The sequence below is a fragment of the Mauremys mutica genome, chromosome 2 (assembly GCF_020497125.1).
Source record: "Mauremys mutica isolate MM-2020 ecotype Southern chromosome 2, ASM2049712v1, whole genome shotgun sequence".
Taxonomy (NCBI): Eukaryota; Metazoa; Chordata; order Testudines; family Geoemydidae; genus Mauremys; species Mauremys mutica.
The window spans coordinates 256,256,807-256,279,928 of record NC_059073.1 but is presented as its reverse complement, the minus strand read 5'-3'; the positions used below and the strand labels follow the sequence as shown (position 1 = coordinate 256,279,928).

Below are 23,122 nucleotides of genomic sequence, written 5' to 3'. Positions count from 1 at the left end.
AAATGGTATGTAGAACGTTATTCCCATATAGAGTAAAGAGCATTAAATCACCTAAAAAATCCGTCTGTATCAAAATGATTTAAACAACTTGCTGATAAAAGGTTCAATCCATTACCTATTGAAGCTAATGTGAGTGTTTCTCTTTGGATCAGGTCCCAACAAACTATTCCAGATATCTGTTTGCAAAGAAGTTTCCATATATTCAGGCTAGCAATACAAATGCAACATACAAAGTATGATAATCTCTAGTTATGCAATTGTTTAATTTCTAACATAGCCCCATAGCTACTATTTCTCTATTTGGGCCACTTCTATCCAGAGCTAAGTAAGTATCACCCAAGTTAGGGGGATGAATGTGAGACCAACTCAAGACATAAAGCTCTAGGAATTGGTCTTTGACCCTGGCCTATAACAACAACAAGGATTCTGATTGTCCGGCCATATGGGAAGAAGAACAAGAGACTCTGGATGTGGTTTAATTAGGCCGCAACGTTATTAATAACTGTCTGGGAGTTATTAACTGCAGCCAGTGGGAGCCGCAATCAGCCAAACCTGCAGACGCAGAAGGTAAACAAACCGGCTCGGCCCGCCAGTGGCTTCCCCTGAACAAGCAGCAGCTCTAGTTTTAGACCATATTTACAGTACAGACAGTATATATTGCACAGCACTGCAGTGCATACCGGGCATTGCTGAATTCCAGTGAGTAAACAGAACTGCTTCACCATTGGTCCACTTGAAAGTCCCTTCTTCCTCTACATCTGAAAGACCGATCCAGAAATATTTTTCGGGCCTCAGCCCAACCAAACTAATCAGGTAGGCTTGTTCATACCTATAAAAAGGATAAGAAGTGTCAAACCAAACATAAATTGAGTTTTGTTTTCATAGTATTTATTTTAAAACTAAACAAGATATAATTACTAACATAACTCAGGCAGCATATTAACTTTGGAATATTCATAATGTATAACAATTGAGTTCTTCTTTTCTGCTGTTCACTAAACCATGAAGGCCTGAGGGACAGGATGGGAAAGAGGAAGTCAGATTTTTGTTTGTTTTCTTTTGTCTCAGTTTTGGGGCATTCTACTGACCATTTGGTACTAAAATTAGGGATGCAGCTATGGCATGAGGTGGTGGTTTTATAATGTAGAAAAGCACTTTTCCAAAACAAAAATGACTTATTCCCCTGGAAGGAAATTTTGTTAAAAAAAAAAAATTCACAGGTAACTTTAACATTCCACCTTGATTTTTTATTTGCAGATTAGACCATTTTGATACAACATTAGATTTGATAAACAAGTTCTAGGCTGTTTTAGAACTTAGGAGGCTCTAAGTTATTTCCATCATTAGCACAAATGTAAAAGTAAAAGAAAAAATCATTACCGTACCTATTTTCAATTGAAGCTAGGTAACTCTTATTCCTTTCACAGATTTTATTTGCTTCTGAAAATGTCACGGGTATCTGTCCAATAGAATAACAGTATGTGCCATATCTTTTCCAGCCCTGTAACATGACCATCAGGCATCTGCATGAGTTCTTGATGAATTGTGATATACTACACATTGAATGAACTCTACCCATTTTGAAGTGTATTAATAACATATTAATTAAGAATTCATCATTAAAGCCAAACTAAGACATAATTAGAAAAAAAAGAAAAGAATGTCATCATCAGAGGCAGGAAATTCTTATTTAGCACTTACTCTCAGAATTTCCACTAGGGATAATGGTTTTGTAAATTTAATTGAAGGAACACCACATGCAAACCTACAGAGATGTTTGACTAACTCTGTCTGCCTAACCATGAGTAAAATGACATCAGTACTATTTCTGTATTACAGTCTGCTGAAAATGGAGTAGTCTCAGTTTGTGCTTGGTCTACTGCAAAATTTTCACAGCCTCCAGAGTTGTGCCAGACCTGAAGGACATAGATGCCAGCTCTGCTGTTAGTTGACTTATTCACTAGCGTCCACCCCACCTTCCACCCGTGCGATTCTCCTTGCCCTCTCTAGCCTGCTTCCCCCGCACTGCCTGCTTCAATAGCCATCTTTCCCTGCATCACAGGGTTCGCTACCTACTACAGAGTAGCAAGAAAGAACACATTTGGGTAAACACAAGCCCTGGCTAATGTGCTGCTCTCTCCAAAGTGTGCCCGGCTTTAATTAAATACTTTGCTAGTCTTTTAATTTAATTAGCCTCCACACACTTCTCTTCCTTGCCTGCTGATTATAGTGATCTCAGCCCAAGAAGCCCTAGAATGTGGTTCCTTCTGAGGACATGCTCAATTTAGACCTAATGACATTGACTTGGTGTGCAATAGAATGTAGTAAGAAGAGCATGAAATGCATTTTATTAACACTATTGAGCTGCTTGTGAATGATTTTGTTACTATATTCGCCTGGGCACATACATATTATATACATATAAAAAATTCTCTGTGGAATTCTCTGGAAATTTTATTTAGTGACTTTTTTACTCCTTTTGAGTACTTAAATAGTGACATCTAGTGACTTTTCGGGTTTGTCTGGCAACTTCCTGCTACGTGGAGTTGGCAATACTGTGGCTGTGTCTCCCCTTCCCATGGGCACTAGTAGTGGCTGCATACCTGCTCTCCTCATGCTAGGTGGTCAGGGAGTGTATGGTTAGGGAAGCCCCAGGGCTCAGAAACTCCTCCCTGTATAGCTCAGCTGGGCCCTGGGGTCAGGAGCTGGTCCACATGCTCACCATCCCATACTGTTGTTCTCAAACTCAAAGAAAAGGGCACCAAAATACGAGTTTGCCCAGGGCACTATTTTCCCTAAGGCTGGTCCCAGCTATCAGTATGGGAGCGTACATATAAATAAAAAATGAATTCAGACCAGATTTGTCTTAACTGAAGTAGTATTTTTTTTCAGATTAGTAATAATCAATATGCATAATTTACCAACGCTTTACAGCAAAAATACTAGGCTCATTTAAAAGTGGTTATTGTAGATGGCATAATGAAAGACAGAGTAACTGAAAGAGAGTGAAACCTAGTAATAAAATTTAACTTCCTGGATATCCATATAATTCATTTTGAGTTGTTCACAAGCAAAGCTCCCATTGATTTTGAAAATTAATGGTACTCTCACTGCCTACTTACTTTCTGGCAGCCTGCATCTGTACTTTCCATTTCCTGAGATACTTGTGACAATGGTTTCCTTTTACAGATGTAACCAACTTTCTTTTCACAAAGATGATCTGCCCAGTAGCCATCCTGAATTTGGCATTAGGAAGAAAGGAATGTCAGTGAAAAGAGATTCAGAGTCTTTAGAAAACTGCTCATTTCCTTTATCTGTCCTGTTCTTTGAAAGAGAAAATCCTGTTTCTTTCTCTTTCTTAAGCACTTCTATTAATTGATTTAGAAATATAAATTGCATTTCTTTCACAAAGCATATAGTGGTGACAGTGTCACTATGGGAAGCAGGCAAAGGTACTATGAAGGTTGTGTCCAGATCACTTTTGTCAGCAAATCTACTCTACTGAAGTCTGCTACAGAGTAGACGCAAGCATTGTGCACTCATGGTGGTTTTCTCTTTGTTCTTCATCTACTTAATCTGAAATAAAAGTCATTTTAAACTAAAAGTCAATGTTTAGCTCTTTCTGTACTGAAACAAAGTCAGTTAGCTTTGGGTATGTGCTGAGACCATTTCCTATCATACTAGCTAATATTGTGCCATTGTTTCCTTCCTTATACTCCCCCATTGGTCTGTTTGTATCCTTCTGTTCTCGCTTATATTTAGCTTGTAAGGTCCTTGGGACAGGAACAGTCTTTGTTCTGTTTCTGTATCGCACTAGCACACGGAGGTCCTTGTCCACCACTACTCTTCTGGGAACTGTGTTAATAATAATCTAATTCAATATTTACACTAGTTTGAATCTAAGCATGTGTACAATTTTTAAATTACATCCATAATATAACTTGCACAGTAAATTGCCTTTGACAATGTTACTACAAAATATTGACAATATTTCAGCCACCAGCAAAGATGTTAAACTAATTCAATTTTAATTCATACAAAGTCCCTTGACTTGTCTCTACCAAATGCTTGCCCCACTTGCCACCTACCCCCCAGTAAATAAGCAAGCCTTGGAGAGCGCTTTGCAATACAACAAATCTGGTTTGTCAGTCCAAAGGGGCAGTGAAGGAAGTCAGTCAAGGACTCATCACAGACAATGTGTACTAGCTAGAATGTCTCCAAAAGTCACAAGCATCTCCGTTTAACATGAGAGAGAATCTTTCAAGTGGGCAGGGCTCAAATCAAATAGGTCTTTATCAACCATACCAGTACCTTAAATTCCACCTATAGGCTCCTTGGCAACCACTGCAGATCTCAAAGCACTGGTGAAATGTGCTGTTTGCATGAAGTACCACTTAGCAAGTAGGCAGCCGCTTCCGTCACCACTCTAAATAGTATATGCTTATGAATGATAAATCACAGCTAATAATTACATAATTCACCACAAACTAATGAAAGGAACCACTCTTCACCAAAAATAAAGCAAACCTTAGTGTATTTAGTTTATCCAAGAAAAGGTTAAGAGGTAACCATCAATTTCTCTCTAATTTAGCAGGCAAGAGAGCTCTCTAATTTAGCAGGCAAAAGCATAACAATGGCTGAAGCTGACACTAGAATATATTTTTACTAGAAATAAGATGCAAATTCTTAGCATCTTACTAACCATTGAATGGTTAGGTGTAACCAACCGTTGAAACAACGTAGGTACTGTGTGGTGGATTCTTCATCACTCTGATCTCATCCTGTGACTCTAGGCCTCAACATGGGCCTGTAGAACCTACTCTTTAGTCTGGCCCTGGCTAGGTGGTGAAAGTGGGGCTCAAAACCAGATGTATATTGGGAAGCTACCTTCAATGTTAACTGTGTTAATATTGATCGGATTATGTTACCTGGCCCTTCACAGCAACACAGTCTTCTTGCCTGTTGTTTGTTCTAGTTGGTTCTCCACGTTGCCATTTGGTGTATGTCACAGGAGTCCCATCACTCCATTCAAAAAACATTTGAACCTTAAAGTCGTTCAGTCCAATCCACAGCTCATCTGTTGGCTCTAAAACATAAAAACAGTTATTGTGATAACAATCTGTCTATAGGATAAAGTTTCATGTTGATTTTGGAATGAGGAAGTTGTGTTCAAGAATTTTAAGATGTAGCACAAAGAAGTGAATTCTTGCTGCTTTATCAAAAACCTTGGTTGCGCCTCTTAACAGCAACAGTTAGACAAATAACTGGGGGTCTTATCTATTACAATAGCATGGTTCTAGACCAGGGGTAGGCAACCTATGGCACGTGTGCTGAAGATGGCACGCAAGCTGATTTTCAGTGTCACTCACACTGCCCGGGTCCTGGCCACCAGTCCGGGGGGCTCTGCATTTTAATTTAATTTTAAATGAAGCTTCTTAAATATTTTAAAAACCTTATTTACTTTACATACAACAATAGTTTAGTTATATATTATAGACTTATAGAAAGATCTTCTAAAATCGTTAAAATGTATTACTGGCACACAAAACTTTAAATTAGAGTGAATAAATGAAGACTAGGCACAGCACTTCCAAAAGGTTGCCAACCTCTGTTCTAGACTTTGTCCAAAACACATTGCCAGTATATTTAGAATAAAATAATGCAAACAAAACTTTACTCTAACTCTTCAAAAATCATACTTCCTGTTCTCACACTGTACCCACCTACCAAGAAAAAAAAAGTTACTCTTACTTTTAACAAACATTTAAGCAGGGCTGGGTGACATTCTTTTGCCAACACTTTTTTTTGGTGAAAAAAATGGAGATTTAGTGACCAATGTTTTTGTGAATTTGTGTCAAATTTCACTGAATTGCTCGTTTAAGGTAAAAAAAATAAAAAAACAAACAAACCCATTTATTTTTGACATTTTCAAAATAAAATGTTTTACTTTTATTTGAAAGACTTCATTTAAAAAATTCTCTTTAATTTTAGAAATTCAAAAATAGATAAGTGATTAAAATTGAAATGAAACATTTTTCTGAAATGAAATGTTTCATTCAATCCAAAATAATTTTTCTTCAACTTGTTGATTCTCTGAAAATTAAAAAAAATTTAAAAAAACAGTCCAATTCCAAACTAATTTTTTTCTTCCGAATTTTCAGAATTGCCAATGATAAAAAAATCTGCTATTCACCCTACTCTACCTTTAAAACTTTTTATCAAAATGTATGTAACCCTACTCACCTTGTGCCACATCTCTTCAAAGACAAAAAACAAGACAAATGGGTAAAAATAAATACCTCACATTCCTATTCACAGTAGAATCCGCACTTTCATAATAGGTAGGTAAATAATAGATTTTTCAGTTTACTGATAATTCTGAAAAATTGAGGAAAAAATCATTTCAGGTAAAAAAAAATAAATTTTCAGCAAATCAGAAAGTCAAAAGAATTTTGTTTCAGTTCAGATTAAATGTTTTGTTCACCTTGAAAGGAAATTTCAATTACAATTTTGAGCTTTTTTAAAAATATATATATTGTTCCATATTGTACAATTGTACTTTATTTTTCATCATTTATCAAATAAAATCTATCCCCTCCATATGTCAAGTGAACTTTGATCTATTTTCTTTGGCTACAGACATTTTAGTTTAAACAATATAAACCAGCCAAGTGGAATATTATAAATATGAACACAGGCAAATTACTGCCCTGTGAAAATACTCACTGAACCCAATCTGAGACACTATAAAGTTGTGCTCTTCAACATTGCGAATACTGGCCAGATCACCATCCTCCTTTCTACAAAAAGTCAAGGCTTCTTTCCATATTTTGGGCTCCCTGTGAATCATGTAACAGTGACCTGCATATGACATCCATCCATCTGGGCATTTAATAGGACCCAAATCATCTAAAATTAAACAATGTATCAGCATAATTAAAAAAACAAAGTAAATAAAACTGGCTGTATTTGCTTTCATTCTGTATAAAAGTCTGAAGGTCAGGTCTAATACTTGATGCAGAATCTGCTATAGAAAATATCAGTATAGTCAAATGAGATATTAAAAATATGAACATTTTAAAGCACTTGAAAAAGAGGACATTTTACAATTTGTACAATGTCCACATTTGAATATAGGTACTATTTTCAATGTCAGATGTAAGATTTTCATATATTACAGCTAAGTATTGTGTAGGTATTGACATCTTTTTATATATTATTTCATAATTGATTCTCAGTTATCTGAACATCAGAAATTGTAATCTAATGCTGAATGCCTTTGAATTGAGTATTTTTAAATAGATGCTTTCACTAAGAAATATCAGACCATATATGGGACTAGGTGAACTTCCCAGATATGGATATAGGGAAAAATTACAAGGAAAAACCCTGTTCCCTTAAAATAACTTGTGCGCCACCCCTGTGATGTGTCACTGTTTTCTCCCTTTGCTTTTTCACTTCTTACTTTCTTCCCTTTTATGAAAAAATGATTCACTTTGTTTCAACTGTCTTCTCCCCTTCTTATGTTCACTATTGTGAATATTTCAGTGAAGCATTTAACTGGCAGAAATGCTGTGGAAAAGGTGGATTTTAAGTTCCTTTTCTCCTCCCTCGTCTTTACTTACTACTGTGCCAGTGAGTTATAAGATCCAGCCCACGATGTTTAAACAGGGTAAAGGGCAGAGTGGTTGCAAAATGAAAACCAACAAAACAGAAGAGTGTATGTTAGGAAAAGAATTCCTGCTCTTTGAAAATAGTTCATAATCTCATATAGATACAAAGGTAAAATGCATTTTATCTGCTCACCTTTGCAGGCTGGAATGCTACAGCACAGATCAACAAACTTTATATTTATTGACTGACTTACCTGAGGGGACAATGAAAGAATCTAATCTGGTGGTTCCCCTTTTACAAATGTAGCCAAGTTTCCGATCACATTCCCAGTTTTCCCATTTAGCATTTCTTCCAGGATTTAAAGCTGCACAGATTTTTCCAGACTCTGGAGAGGGACTTCCTTTGAAAAAAAAAAAAAAAGACACAAAAAGAGAGACTCTCCCTGTATGTCAAGTACAGTTCTGAGTTATAAATATGACTGGGGAGCTCGTTCCTGGATGAATGTTAACCAGGAAATTCTCATTTTTCCCCAGTTTCAATCCAAACTCAGATTTGCAGTCTTGTCTTTTTCTTTCGCCGCCTAATCTTCGCCAGCCTCTGCGAGGTGGATGCTGTGGAAGGTCTGGAGACAGTGGAAGCTGTGAGATGGGAAACCCTTAGAAATAGCTACATGTAGTATTCAAGTTTAAGGAATAGGAAAAACATCTGAACTCGAGGTTCATTCAGTTCCATCATCCTTTTGACCTTAAAAATCCCATCATAATGGAATACAGAAAAACAAGAAATATTGAATTTATGGGAAAGGCAAAGCTATTTTTATGATAAAAAAATATAGTTGGCGCAAACATACATTTTTGAATGTTTTATAACTGATATATCTTACAAGAGAAGCTGAAATAGATGCTGATATGACTGCTTAGAAGTACAGTTAATGAGCCAGATCCTGCCCTTATTTATATCCATGTAATCTCAGGACAGAATTTAACTCAATATTTATAGTACTGGAATATTGCAGTCTTCTATAGATTCTTGAACAAGCTTTTGTTCACAGTAAAAATTATGCATGTGTAAACTGACCTCTCAGAGTAGAGTTATTGTGTTATAATTTGAAATACATGCATGGGTTACCCTGTCCCAAAACCAGTGACCAAGATTTAGCAATTGTCTGCCACAGTGGTGGTATAATGTATTCAGCGGGTGAGACCCGGGAAGCGTATGTGTGTGTGTGTGTGGGTGGGTAGTATACTGTGATAAAAAGTTATTTAATAGTAGACAAAGTAATATAACTGACTGTCAAAAAATACAAAAACAAAACATAACAGGTATTTTACTCAAATCAGAATGGAACTGGATTCCACCCATCTACAATAACATTAAATATATTAAGAGTATATATAATAAAAAATAATTATTTGGATACACATGCATAGTATAACTTTCTACCAAGGGTATTTAACCATATGTAACCATCTAAATAAAAACAAATAAATATCTATATCTATATCTCTGTATGCACAGACTATTATCTTATAGGTTACTATCATGAATCATTATCAGTTCAAAGTTTCCCTTCCCGCCAATCTCTCACTGGGGGCTGTCTAATGCCAAAGTTAGTCTTTGAGCAACATGCTTCCTTCGCTGGTGCCTGGAGCCGACCCTGGCTACAGCACACAACCCAAGATTTAAGAATCCGAAGTGCCTTCCAAAATCTGAGAGGGGCAAGGTGTGGAGCATGCTTTCAGAAGTCTTAAAAGAGCAACACTCTGATGCAGAAACTACAAAACCCACACCACCAAAAAAGAAAATCAACTTTCTGCTGGTGGCATCTGACTCAGATGATGAAAATGAACATGATTCACTGTACACTGCTTTAGATCGTTATTGAGCAGAACCTGCCATCAGCATGGACACGTCCTCTGGAATGGTTGTTGAAGCATCAAAGGACATGAATCTTTAGTGCATGTGGCATGTAAATATCTTGTGACGCCCGCTAAAACAGTGTCATGCAAATGCCTGTTCTCATTTTGTGAGGTGACATTGTAAACAAGAAGCAGGCAGCATTATCATCTTCTGCAAATATAAACAAACTTGTTTGTCTGAGCAATTGGCTGAACGAGAAGTAGGACTGAGTGGAGTTGTAGGCTCTAAAGTTTTACACTGTTTTGTTTTTGAAGGCAGGTTTTTTGTTTTTTACATAATTCTACATTTGTAAGTTCAACTTTCATGATAAAGAAATTGTATTACAGTACTTATATTCGGTGAATTGAAAAATACTATTTCCTCTGTTTTTTACAGTGCAAATATTTGTAATAAAATAAAGTGAGCACTGTACATTTTGTATTCTGTGTTGTAATTGAAATCAATATATTTGAAAATACAGAAAACATCCAAAAATATTTAAATAAATGGTATTGTATTATTGTTTAATCATGCAATTAATCATGAGTAATGTTTTCTAATTGCTTGGCAGCCCTTGATGAGATCCATTGTGGTCATATGAAAACAGAATTCTGGTTTTAAATATTCAACAGATTTATACCTACCTGGTGACCAGTTCAAGTATCTGAAAGGACTACCACCAATCCATTGCCATCCACTCTTTAAATCCAGCCTGTTAAGCCCAGTCCAGAGAGCAGAACCCATATTTTCAGTTAACCCTAAACAAGAAATTGCATGACATGCTGCACTATTACATTTTCGGAGAGGATCAGTCACTAAAAATTATATTTTGTAGATTATTCACGTATGTGCATTTCAGACAGGCTAATAAGAAGTTAATTAACATTTCATGCTGAAATTTTGACAAGAAGCTGCATTTCTTAAGTCAGTATGAGAAATAATGGCAGCAATTGCAAAGTGAACATAAGCAAGATTCCACAGAGTAAACTCAGCCTTGAAGATATACGTAAAACACATTAACAAATGGTCAATTTCATTATTATCCTGCTCCAAACTGGAGGTTAAGAACTGCTCTTCTGTTCACTGACGATTCCTAAAGTAGCCTAAAATACCACATTTCTTGACATTATTGGACCCATCAGCACATACATCCATTCATACGAGGCTAGCCACCTTTATATAAACTCTTGGAAGTAGCATTAAAGACTAAAAATGAAACAAGTTCCCTCCATCCTACCGTTCCCAAAAGACTATCAGAGGAGGTAGCTATAATACTATGCCTTGTATTCCCAGAATGCAAGCCAGGGCTTTCTAGTGGTTGTTACTTTACCTCTTAGATACATTTGCTCATGCAGCTGTGTGATACTTAATAATTCTGCATTCTGTTGCTGGCAGCTTTTTCTTGCTTGGTGCCATGTTAGAGCTGATTGGGAGTTTATCTGGTAGTGGAAACCTGTTGAAGGATCTGTCTTCCAAAATCTGATGGTGTCTTTACCTGCAGAGAAATGAAGAATACAGTCTGATTACTAGTAATGATGACTAACCAGGTAAAATTGGTTATGGAGTCAAATGGAGTCTGATATTTTTGTAAAACGTCATTGTGCCAGTTCCACAGGAAATCCGGGAACAATTCAGGAAGGCCAAGGAGACAAGATAATAATGCCAGCACACCAGCAATTATGTGAAACTGGCAATTTTTGCCACTTGTGGAATGGGGGACACTTGGTTAGTAGGGTTTACTTCAGACTGGACGGAAGGTGCCATATTTGCATGGAATATTATCAACGGAATATGCTGAGTACAAATCTATGCAAAGGTCTGTAGGACTCAATTCTTCCCTTGATGGAGTTATGCACACAGCCATCACAGAGAGCAACGAAAGCTAGGTTAGCAGCCCCAAGAACTGAACTGAGCCTTAAATAGTTTCTAGATTAATACACTTTATGGGGTTAAACAACATCTGGTACACTTCCTCCTGTAGTAAACTGACCATTATAATGTCACTGAGGCATAGATTTACTCCTCTTTTGGATTCTTTTGCTTTTTTGGGTTGTTGTAAATCTGAGTGTTCATAAAATACAAATGAAGAAATAAGTCAGATATTGAATGGTAAACAAAGCCAATCCAAAGAAGAGTTGAAAGAAGGGCTTGATAGAGTTGGCTGTGAATAACAAACTTTGGAAACAGTTTGCTCAAATGCAGATGGAGGGGATTCCTTTATGCTGGATGTTTGTAGCACCCTCTCTAGGGACTTGAAGAAGTGTGTTTTCATGATAGAAAAGCATTTTGAATCCACAGGAGAGGAAGTGAGGTTTAAGGATAATAGGCATCATGGAAGAAGGCACAACAATGGAAGAGAATCTAGGGAAGAACTGAGAGACAGTGAGAGCTGAGATGTAAGGTGGCAGATGAGAAAGTGAGGAGAAGAAACTTGTTCATGTTAAAGTCAAGGGTAAGCAGTGAAGGGATTCGGAGAAGGACTGATGTCGGCAGAGCCATAACAGAGGAAGAATTTTAGCAGCAGCAATTCTGAGAGACTGAATGTGGGGAAGATGGTAGAGGAAGGAGAATGTTGCAGTGGTTCAGACAAGTTGGGACTAAAGAGTTTTCGTAGAAGGTTTTATTAAAAAAAAAGTTAGAAAACATAAAACTAGATTATTGCAACATGAGATATTAACCTCTCTCGAGTAAGCAAATTCATAACTAAGCATCCTACATTAACTGTAACTCTTTTCTCATGTGCATATCCATTACAACAAGGTCTCATTGCAGGATTACGTAATACTGAGCGATGCACATGCTATTAATACAACATAGTAAGGTGTAAATGGGCTACATTCTATTATACTGCTTTTCAGCAAGACTTTAAGTGAGGGAAACTGCATGCTCTTTTATTTTTAAATTGCACCCTTTTCTATTCACATAGGCAACATTTTGTATTACTGCCTTGCAAAGAAGAACAGGATGTGGGAATGAGTCATATACTGCAGTTTTATCTGTTAGACTGTTCGACATTAACAAGACAGTGACATTTTGCTAGCATTGGTTTGTTAAATACTGTGCTATAAGCAAACAATATATTAATGCAGAACTTACCTTTTAATGGGCAAAATCCATATAATTGGTCTGCATCAAAGTCTGCAGTTGTACCACACCAGAGCCAACCGTCTGTCCGGCCAGCATCTGTACACTCACTGTACCATTTGCTATTAAACTTGAAAGGGAATACGCAGGGTGCCCCATTTGCATTTCCTAGCAATGTAAAGATATCTAAGGAGACAAAATAATAAAGACACACAAGTGATAATATATTAATGTAGGCAGGGTCTACTGTATATAGAACATGCTGGAAAATGCCTTCCAAACAGCATCACATTCCAGGTCATCTTTCTCAAATTTTCTTTCTTCCTTCTATTGAAAAATTCAGTTCAGCAAGTTCTGAGACTCAATTAGCCTAATCATTTTATAAAACAGTATTAGCCTTGACATGAAAACTTTTCTAACTTAACATTTACAAATCACATTTCTATTACAAATTGTGTTTAAAGTCAGAAAGTCAGTAAAACTCTAGAGCATGTGTTTACATTTTTATGAGGTATACAAAGAAATTACTTGTCTATCTTTATACAATTACTCTCTTTCTCTCATGTGTGTGTATGTATGTATATATATGTAAATAGCCAATGTTGGTATAGTGGGTCCCACACTTTTCTTGGATGCGGGCAGGGGAGCCTAGGACACCACCACTTGCCCCTTGTCTTGGGACACCAAGAGCCCCGCTAGTGGCCCAGGAAGGTAATAGAGGAGGGAAGCAGGAAAGGGGTCAGGGTTTGCTCCTCATTCTGAACCCCAGCCCCTCTCAACCCCTATAGGTTTCTTCTCCTCTTCCCCCTGGATCCTTGACACTGGGGGTGGGAGTCTCCCTGCTCTGCTGGGACAGTCTCTCACTTTCTCTGGTCTTTCAATTCTCAGCAACACACCTCCAAACTCCAGTTCTCTCTCCTTCCTCGCTTCACCCTGTCTGCCTGAAGCAGGGTTTTTTTTATTAGGTTCCTGAAAGGGCCTTAATTGGCTACAGGTGTTCCAATTAACCTGTAGTGACCTTCCCTAATCCACAGGGAACCATGCCTTAATTAGCCAAGGGCTTATATATTGCCCCTAGCACTCTCCCACTGCTCCTTGGCCCTGCTGTATCACTATATATATAATCTTAGGGCTGTCCATTAATTGCAGTTATCTCACACGATTAACTCAAAAAGATTAATCACAGTTTTAATCGCACTGTTAAATAATAGAACACCAATTGAAATTTATTAAATATTTTTGATGTTTTTCTACATTTTCAAATATATTGATTTCAATTACAACACAGAATACAAAGTGTACAGTGCTCACTTTATATTATTTTTATTACAAATAATTGTACTGTAAAAATGATAAACAAAAGAAATAGTATTTTTCAATTCACCTCATACAAGTACCATAGTGCAATCTCTATCGTGAAAGCACAATTTACAACTTAAGATTTTTTGATACATAACTGTACTCAGAAAAATAAAACAATGTAAAACTTTAGAGCCTACAAGTCCACTCAGACCTACTTCTTGTTCAGCCAATCGCTAAGAGAAACAAGTTTATTTACATTTACGGGAGATAATGCTGCCTGCTTCTTATTTACAACTGTGCAACTCATGGGAGGGACCCAGAGGATGGCACCAGCTAAAGGGGGAGCGGGGGTACATGACCTCCCCATAGCCCCCAAATGACTCCTCTCTGCCTCCAGCCTGGGAGCCCCAGGCTCTCCCTGTCTCCTTCCCATCCCACATTACCTATGTCCTCCTGCTGCGCCAGGAACTGCAGCCTCAAAAGAAGCAGAACATGGGGCCGCACGCTGGCATCTCCTCCAGCATGGCTGTACCAGAACCATCCTCAGCCCCAGCCTGATTCCTGTCCTCTGGTGGGGCTGTAGAGACCACAGACAGGAGACGCAGCTACGTGGAAGGGCTGGTGGCAGTACAGCCACACCGGCGGAACTGCTGGTGTGGGGCCGTCCTGGCAGTGGCAACCCCACATTCTGCTCCTTTCACCACTGAGGTTCCCTGCTGAATGTGCCCCCCAGGTGTCTGGGGGGCATGTGACCCTTCTTCCCCTTCCAGGCCACCATTCCAGAGGACAGGCTTCAATGCTGATGATACTCATTAAAAAAAAATGTGTTAATTAAATTTGTGACTGAGCTCCTTGGAGGAGAATTGTACCTCTCTTGCTCTGTGTTTTACCCACATTCTGCCATATATTTCATGTTATAGCAGTCTCTGATGATGACCCAGCATGTTGGTTGTTTTAAGAAGATTTTCACTGCAGATGAGACAAAATGCAAAGAAGACACCAATGTGAGATTTCTAAAGGTAGCTACAGCACTCGATCCAAGGTTTAAGAATCTGAAGTGCCTTCCAAAATCTGAGAGGGACGGGGTATAGAGCATGCTTTAGAAGTGTTAAAAAAGCAACACTCTGATGTGGAAACTGCAGAACCTGAACCACCAAAAGAATAAATAAATAAATAAAAATCAACCTTCTGCTGGTGGCATCTGATTCAGATGATGAAAATGAACATGCATTGGTCTGCACTTTATTTTGGACTGTTATCAAACAGAATCCATCATCAGAATGGGTGCATGTCCTCTGGAATGGTGGTTGAAGCATGAATGGACATATGAATCTTTAGCACATCTGGCACATAAATATCTTGCTACACCAGCTACAACAGTGCCATGCGAATGCCTGTTCTCAACTTTCAGATGACACTGTTAATAAAAAGAGGGCAGCATTATCTCCTATAAATGTAAACAAACTTCTTTGTCTGAGAGATTGGCTGAACAAGAAGTAAGACTGAGTGAACTTGTAAGCTCTAAAGTTTTACATTTTTTTGAATGCACTTATTTTTGTACATAATTTTACCTTTGTAAGATCAACTTTCATGTTAAAGAGATTGCACTACAATATTTGTATTAAGTGAATTGAAAAATACTATTTTATTTTTACAGTGCAATATTTATAATAAAAATAAATATAAAGTGAGCACTGCATACTTTGTATTCTGTGTTGTAATTGAAATCAATATATTTGAAAATGTGAAAAACATATGAAAATATTTATATAAATAGTATTCTATTATTTTTTAACAGCATGATTAATTATAATTAATTTTTAATCGCTTGACAGCCTAGATATCTATATAAATCTGGAGAAATACAGTTACATTTGAATGAAATATAAATAGCTAAAATACTGACTTGAGGAAAAAAAGTGAAGTCAGTGAACATGACTAGTTTGTTTGCATTCCCTCTAAGCCTAAGTAATGGATATTCAATTTTCCAGCTAATCATCAGTTATTGAGTAACCATGAACACTGAGCAAATACAGGGAAAAGTATACAGCTCAATGGAAAAAGTAAAACTAAACTGAAAAATAACCTTATACTGAGGTAGAAAAGATTGGTGTATCCCAAACAATTATAATTCAAGCACTGAAAAGCATTTTTCCATAACAAAAAAGTTTATTATGAATGTTAAACTTTCTCAATTACAGACCTGTAAGTCTTACATGTGTACTTGGCCAATTGGTTAAAATTATAATTAAAAACAGAACAATGAAACACCTGGAAGATCATGATCTGATAACGTCTAACCAGCATGGTTTCTGCAAAGAAAAATCATGTTAATTAATCTCTTAGAATTCTTTGACCATGTCAATAAACTAGTAGATAAAAGAGAACTAGTTGACATACCTTATATAGATTTCCAAACAGCCTTTGACAAGAGGCTACTACAGAAGCCAATTAATCATGGGTTATTGGGCAAAATATAGTTGTTGTGTATTTGGTTGTCATGGTTTTTGTTGCTATGGCAACTGAGTTAGATTATTATGGGTTAGCTCAGCCAGCTTCAGCCGGCTGAGTGAGTTCTCTGAGTCTGTAAATAAAATGGTGGTTTTGTTAGCTGTCTGCTGTCTGGCCTCAAGTGATTTCTTCTTAAACCGGCTGCCCCCAAGGATATAACAATAGTCATGGACCAAAAACTGGATAGGAGGTAGAAAGCAAAAAGTAAGATTAAATAGACAGTTTTTATCCTGGCAAAATGTTAACAGGCCAGTGTCTCCAGGATGCATACTAGGTCCTGTACTGCCTACTATATTTGCTAATGATTTGTAAACAGTGTAGCAATGTAGCAAATTTTGCAGAGGACACAAAGTTATTTAGGTTAGTCAGGACCAGAGAGGACTGTGAGAAACTTTAGAAACTCCTAAGGAAGCTAAGTGACTGAGCAGCTGCGGTAGCATGCCCTCATCTCTGGAGCTAACTTGTGTCAAAACTGGTGTCACCCTGCATACTCCCTGGCTGGCCAGTGTGGAGCTCTGGGTGGGTGGGGGGGTGCGCCTGACTCAGTTTCCTCTTATGGGCTATCAGTAAGTTCAATGAGGCTTTATAGAGTGAACAGTGTCCCTTCCGGGGAGGGCGGGGGTGTCATTTATTTAGTCAAAGGCCAAAAGGACATGCAGGGAAGTCTTCATCCCTAGAGTCCTCGCTGGGGAGTGAGAGTTAACCTTAGTCTGTCTGCATCATTCAAATCCATCCTTCTCCTCCATCCAAGATCTTGATTTGTGATCCTCTTCTGGAGTAAGGCCTCCTGACATCACCTGAGGAATAGTTCCTTCTTGGGACACAGGGCCTCTGCAGAGGTCAAACCACTGCAACTCTTCTCTGGAGCGACACAGAGTTTCCCAGTGATCTGGATCTCCTGCCACTGTCTGGTAAGGTCCTTTTGCTGAAACTGGGCCTCCCAAGGCACTTGGCATTCACAGCTCTTCCATCTCAGAACCTGCTCCCTACAGGAGCACCTTTCCTAAGTCCATCTTTTCTGGTGGGCTCTCTAACCAGCTCCCCGAGAAGCTCCTTACCTCAGGAAAGCTTTTTCTGTTCTGCTGACCTTCCTGACTGGTCCCTCTTAACCCTTTATTAGGCCCAGTATTCCTTAGCTATTTAACTGCAGCCCAGCCATCTAGGCAATTTACTTACAGGTAGATCTGGATTGGCTCATTCTCAGGTAGGCTAGGTGCCTGACCCTCTCAGAGAGTCAGTTACCCTGTGACAGCACCCTGAAGGCAAATGAAATGCAATGTACATAAATGCACATAGTTATCCATATTGGAGGCAAAAATGTGACTTGTACACCTCACAGGATTCTAAATTAACTGTATCAAAACGGGAAACTGTGCATTTCTGGAGACAGCTCAGTGACAACCTTGGCTCACTGTGCAGCTGCAGTCAAAAAAGCAAACAAGATGATAGGCTACATAGGGAATGAGATGGAGAATAACATGAATTGGGGATTGGTGCTGCTTTGAGCAGGGGGTTGGACTAGATGACCTCCCGAGGTCCCTTCCAACCCTGATATTCTATTATTATATGATTCTATGAAGAATATAATAACTTTATATAAACCAATGGTGCAGCCTCATCTGCAATACTGTTTGCAGTATTAGTCATCCCCTATCAAAAAGGATATTGCAAAATTAGACAGAGTCCAGAGAAGGGTAATAAGAATGATCAAGCGCCTGGAAAAATTATCTTATGAAGAGAGATTGAAATGACTGGGGTTGTTTACTATAGAAAGGAGATGAATAAGAAAAAGTACATAAAATAAAGACTGATATAAAGAAAGTAAATCAGGAACACCTGTTCACCCTGTCTCATACACGAGAACAAGGAGACATTCAATTAAATTAAAAGGTGGGAAATTCAGCACTGAAAAGGAAATACTTCTTTACATAATGGGTAGAAAGACTGTAGAACTTACTGCCGCAGGAAGCCACCGAGACCAAGGACTTTGCAAGATTCAAAAAGGAATTGGATGTTTACATAGGTTGCAAGAATATCCAGAAATTATAATTAAATACAAGCATTTTGGAAGAGATATTACATGTCATGCTTCATGGCTTTAGCCAGTCTCTAACTATTAGAGATCAGGATAAGACCTAGTGTATGGGGCAGATCACCATGCACCTGCCTGTTGCAGGTTTCTTATGCCTTCCTCTTAAGCATTTGTTGTCAGAGACACAGTACTGGACAGTATATGGACTTTGGGTGTGATCCAGTGTGGTAATTTCTATGCTCCCAACTCTGTTCAGATACTATGGTGAAGAGTGCAATACTAAAACTAACAGAGAGAAAGAAAACTCCCCCTTATAGCGAGTAGGTGTTGTGACTGAGAGGAGACTGCAAGATTGGACCCCAAAAAAATAACTTTATAGCAACATGAGGCAAGGTCTCTCAACACTTGCTGCCCATTGTTATCAAAAGAAAACTAGGAAGTGAGGGAGCTGTAAGGAGGCTGATTCACAAAAGCATCCCTAGCCAACAAAGCACTTAAGCACATACCTGACTTTTTAAGCAAGTGCTTAAGTCCCACTGAATTAATGGGAGATAAACACCTCCTCAAGATCTTTCTGGAATAGGGATGTATTTAAACATTTGCTCAAGTGCTTTTCTGAATTTAGAGAGGAAATCATCTGAATTATGCTCCTGGTGAATGTATATAGTAACAACTATCACTAACTACAGCAGCTGAAAACCAAACTCCCAGATGCACTTGTGAGGTAAATGAAGGAACTTGCTTTTTTCACTAATTTCATATTTTAAAATCTTTTTTAAGACGCATTTCTGTTCCATAGATGAACTGGTTTAAAATATAAATCTTTCAGTGTATTCTCTCCATCCGGATTCATACTCAGTGAGAGAAATCTGGGAAAAAAATTCCTTTGAGGCCACCAAACTTGATGAGAGCAGTGAACATAAGCTAGTGAGCAGAACGTAATTTTTCATGCAGAGTAGCTGAATAAACTAACAATATGATGATGATGATGATGATATACACAATACTAACAGTGTAATTTCACATTTCTTTGTCAAAGAAGGTAGGTACAATCACTAAGATACCAATGCAGCAAATCATATGCTTAAGTGTTTTGCTGCATCAGGGTCTAATTTCATCTACATGTTGTAGCAGTCATCATTCCCTATGTGTTGCATCTACAGTGTAATCACATAGTTGTCCTTGTGTCATTATTAACACTTAGCTGATAAAATTACCTTTCTCAAGTTAGCCACCAACTTGGAAGGTCAGTTCACTCAAGGCCCAGTTCTGTAATACATCCATATTCAAAACTCCATATTTAAAACTGAGTCAAGGATTGTGGGGTCAAATGTAGAAGAGTCCATATGCTCTAATAAATACACAAAGAAATTAGCAAAATAATAAAAGGATTAATTTTCAGACCTTTACCTTCATAGCCCCAGGAGCACAAATCATCTGTGGTTCCATAGATCTTCCATTTGCTCTTTACACTTGCTCCCTTGGATAGTATGATATTTTCTTCGTCTCGGTTGCCAGAATGAAAAAATAAATCTTCTCCTTCAAGTGAAAACAGGGCTTCATTTCTGCATCCCCACTGTTGAAGTTCACTTGTCTTGTTGCAAGGATTCAGAGTGATTGCAACCTGGTCTTTCTTTGATGGCACTCCCAAACATAGCTTCAATGCCACACTCAAAAGCTGGTGATCAGAGACCCACTTGAATTTTTGTGACTCATTGTCCTGGTTGCAAATGGCAGTTCTGACTGAGCTAGAACTGTGAGCTTGTACACAGCGCTTGTGGTCTTCATTATATATTAAAAATATTCCACTATCTGTAAAACAACATGAGAAAACACATTTTTTGGCAAGAGGGGTTTGTAAGCAGAAGAGTAGATTTTTTCCTAGTGAAGGAAGCATGATTTTTACCTCTTAACTATAGGTTCTGTTAAACCAAAGCAGAAAAAAGTAATTTCTTCTGAAGTACTGATAACTGAGGAGAAATCATGTGTGACTCATGCATGCACAGAGAAGCAATCATTCACATAAGCGCACAGATCAAATACATAAGACGTTTTTCCAAGAAGCCTTTCAAAGATGAACTCTGAGAATTCAAAATAACTTCAAGCAGATGATATCACTGGGTATAGTGTGTTAAAATTGCTTTGTGTGTTAGACTAACATCTGTGGTAATGTCTTATACATTTGTACAGCCTGAAACACACCATTGGTGATTTATAGATTTTAAATATGATATATCATAAAAATCAACAACTCCATTTTAGAGACTCAGATTTTAAAGTTTGACAAATCCTAAGGCCAAATTTCATAGCACTGATTGTCCATTCATTGGTATCATTATTGTAAATAATAGTAGTAGTAATAATAATAATAATGCTGTGCAATTTGTTGCATTACTGGCAATCATTTATTTATATAATATCTAACCTCCTCTCTGTCATTTACTGTGCTATCCTGGTCTGATTTTACTTTTTTAATAATCTGAAAATCAACCAATTGCCTATTTCCGTTATTTTTTTGGAAAGGTTCCTACAGGGTATTTCTAATTCTCCATACTGAACCTTTCCACTTTCATTTTTCAGAAGCATCAATTTCTAGTGAAATCTTTCAGGCTGAACCCTGCGTTCCTTATACAGTCAAAACTCATTGTGTCAAATAATGTCGCTACCCTGCTCCACAGAGTAGACCAGCTGTCGTTGTGTGGACATAGAGCTCTGTTCATAACCTGAGGGGACAATGTCCTCTGCTCCAGACCTAGCAACACTGTATAATATTCCAAACACATTTCCTTTATTGTAAATCCAGTTTTGAGTCTCTGATTCTCCTCTTATGCATCCTAGTTCCAATCAGAAGTAACTCCACTGAAGCTAAAGGAATTACACTTGTGTAAATGAGAGGTGACTTCAATCAGAACGTGTCTCTCTCGCCACAGGAAATATTTGTGAGACATTTAAGGTTAAGCAGACAAGATGTTGTTTTTCACATCTCAGCTACACAGAGCTGCATCCCTATCTCATTTCTATAAGCCATTCAAATTAATAATTTCAGAAATAAAATATAAAGAAGCAGCAGACTGCATCAAAGGGGGTTAAAGTGACCCAGGAAAAGCATGAGAAGATAAGCACTTTCATAGCCTTATTTACAACAGACCTAGGACCTGGACTTACCCAGCTGCTGAATAGTTTCCTGGATAAGAGAGAGAAAAACCAGGAGTAGTGAGAGAGTCATTGCAAATATTTAATCGCTTTCTTCTGCTGTGTGAGTAGTTCCCATCACAAACTAAAAGATTCTTATGAAATGAGCTGCATAGTAGGGCCTCCTTAGTTCTGAAGGCAGATGGATCAGGGGACGTTTCTAAATAAGGAAATATCCTGTCACATGTGGCATTTTGAAACACCAGGAATTCACAGAGCAAACTTTGATTTTGTAAGTGAATCACTTTCTACTGAGGCTAAAGTCTTCTTCCACAGAAATGCAAGTGATAAGCAAAGTGGTGTCAGTTCAGTGCAGATTTTCTGGGGACATGTTTGTGTGACAAATAGGTCAGGTGTTGGGTTGCCATGGTAAGGCAGCAATACAGCTGATTGAAATGATGTTTGCAAACATTTATTAGATTGAGCCATTTTTCCCTAGTAATAAAGTATGCATGAACAAATCCCTTTTTTTATTTTTATTTTTTTACAATTTGTTCATCAGTCAAAATTGTTCCATGAATCCTTTTTCCAAACACACATGGGCACTGGATTGTTTGTGAATGGCTCATCATGAATATTGGGCCTAATTCGCAGCTACTTTGTTCTTTTGCATGAGGCAGCAGAGGAAGAGGTGTAGCAAAGGTAACATTCCTTGGGTGAGATTGTGCATTGTGCCTCTAGGAGGTGCAGCACAGAACGCACAGTCCAGGCAGAGTGGGGCCCCTAAGGTGGCTTTAACCTTTTTTTCTAATCCCAGTCCCGGGCTGCTCCGGGGCTGCTGGTGTAACTTTAAAAGCTGTGAGGGGCACATCTAAATTATAGCAGAGTTGCAGGGCTGCACCATGAACCACAGCCCTGCCCAGAATCTCCATTGCACTGCGTGCTGTGGCCTCGCATCTCACACATGAATTGTGCCCCCAGGTGATCCCCTGACATGTCCCCTATACCAGAGCTTGCAGGGAAGGGGGTCTTCACAGGTCAGCTGTTTTCTGAAGTGTCTGCACCAGGTGAATCCTTCCCTTATAGAACCGGGGCATCTGGGCACCTTTACGTCACGTCAGCCCTTTTACCTGGCATCCAAGGGCTGGAGCAGGAATAAGGACCTCATCCCATCTATTCTAGGTGCAGAGCTCTGCAAGATCCTGTGTAGGTACTCCTGCTACGGTCAACATACTTACAATGCAGAGGCCTGGGGAAAGTGGTGGTGAAGAACTTTTACATCAGCCTGTAGTCTCAGGAGGCATTTTATAGCACCTATACACTGCCACTCCACCTATTGTATGGTTATAGCATTTATGAGCTGCTTTAACGCCACGTGCCAATGTTGATAGGCTGCTAAACCACCAGAAAACTTCTGTGAAAGAAAGTCACTTTGTGTTTACCGTGAGAAATGCTGTACCACAAAATAAAGGTGTATGAGCTGAAACACCCATCACAAATAGCAGGCATTTGTTTGGAAAGTGCTCAGAGATTAGACTCTAAAGTGAA

General features: G+C 38.2%; 1 protein-coding gene across 1 annotated transcript in view; it reads right to left on the bottom strand.

Moving 5' to 3' along the window:
• Positions 1 to 21,748, bottom strand: part of LOC123364411 (macrophage mannose receptor 1-like) — a 58,083-nt gene extending 36,335 nt beyond the window's left edge. The window contains exons 1-11 of the mRNA XM_045006534.1: positions 21,608 to 21,748; positions 19,853 to 20,254; positions 12,610 to 12,783; positions 10,844 to 11,008; positions 10,158 to 10,271; positions 7,868 to 8,014; positions 6,727 to 6,909; positions 4,929 to 5,086; positions 3,123 to 3,236; positions 1,386 to 1,501; positions 681 to 829 (exon numbers count right to left, since the gene is read on the bottom strand). Coding sequence (XP_044862469.1) covers positions 681 to 829; positions 1,386 to 1,501; positions 3,123 to 3,236; positions 4,929 to 5,086; positions 6,727 to 6,909; positions 7,868 to 8,014; positions 10,158 to 10,271; positions 10,844 to 11,008; positions 12,610 to 12,783; positions 19,853 to 20,254; positions 21,608 to 21,668 — 1,783 coding nt within the window. The 5' untranslated portion in view covers positions 21,669 to 21,748. The remainder of the gene's footprint in view (positions 1 to 680; positions 830 to 1,385; positions 1,502 to 3,122; positions 3,237 to 4,928; positions 5,087 to 6,726; positions 6,910 to 7,867; positions 8,015 to 10,157; positions 10,272 to 10,843; positions 11,009 to 12,609; positions 12,784 to 19,852; positions 20,255 to 21,607) is intronic.
• Between the last annotated feature and the right edge of the window lie 1,374 nt (positions 21,749 to 23,122).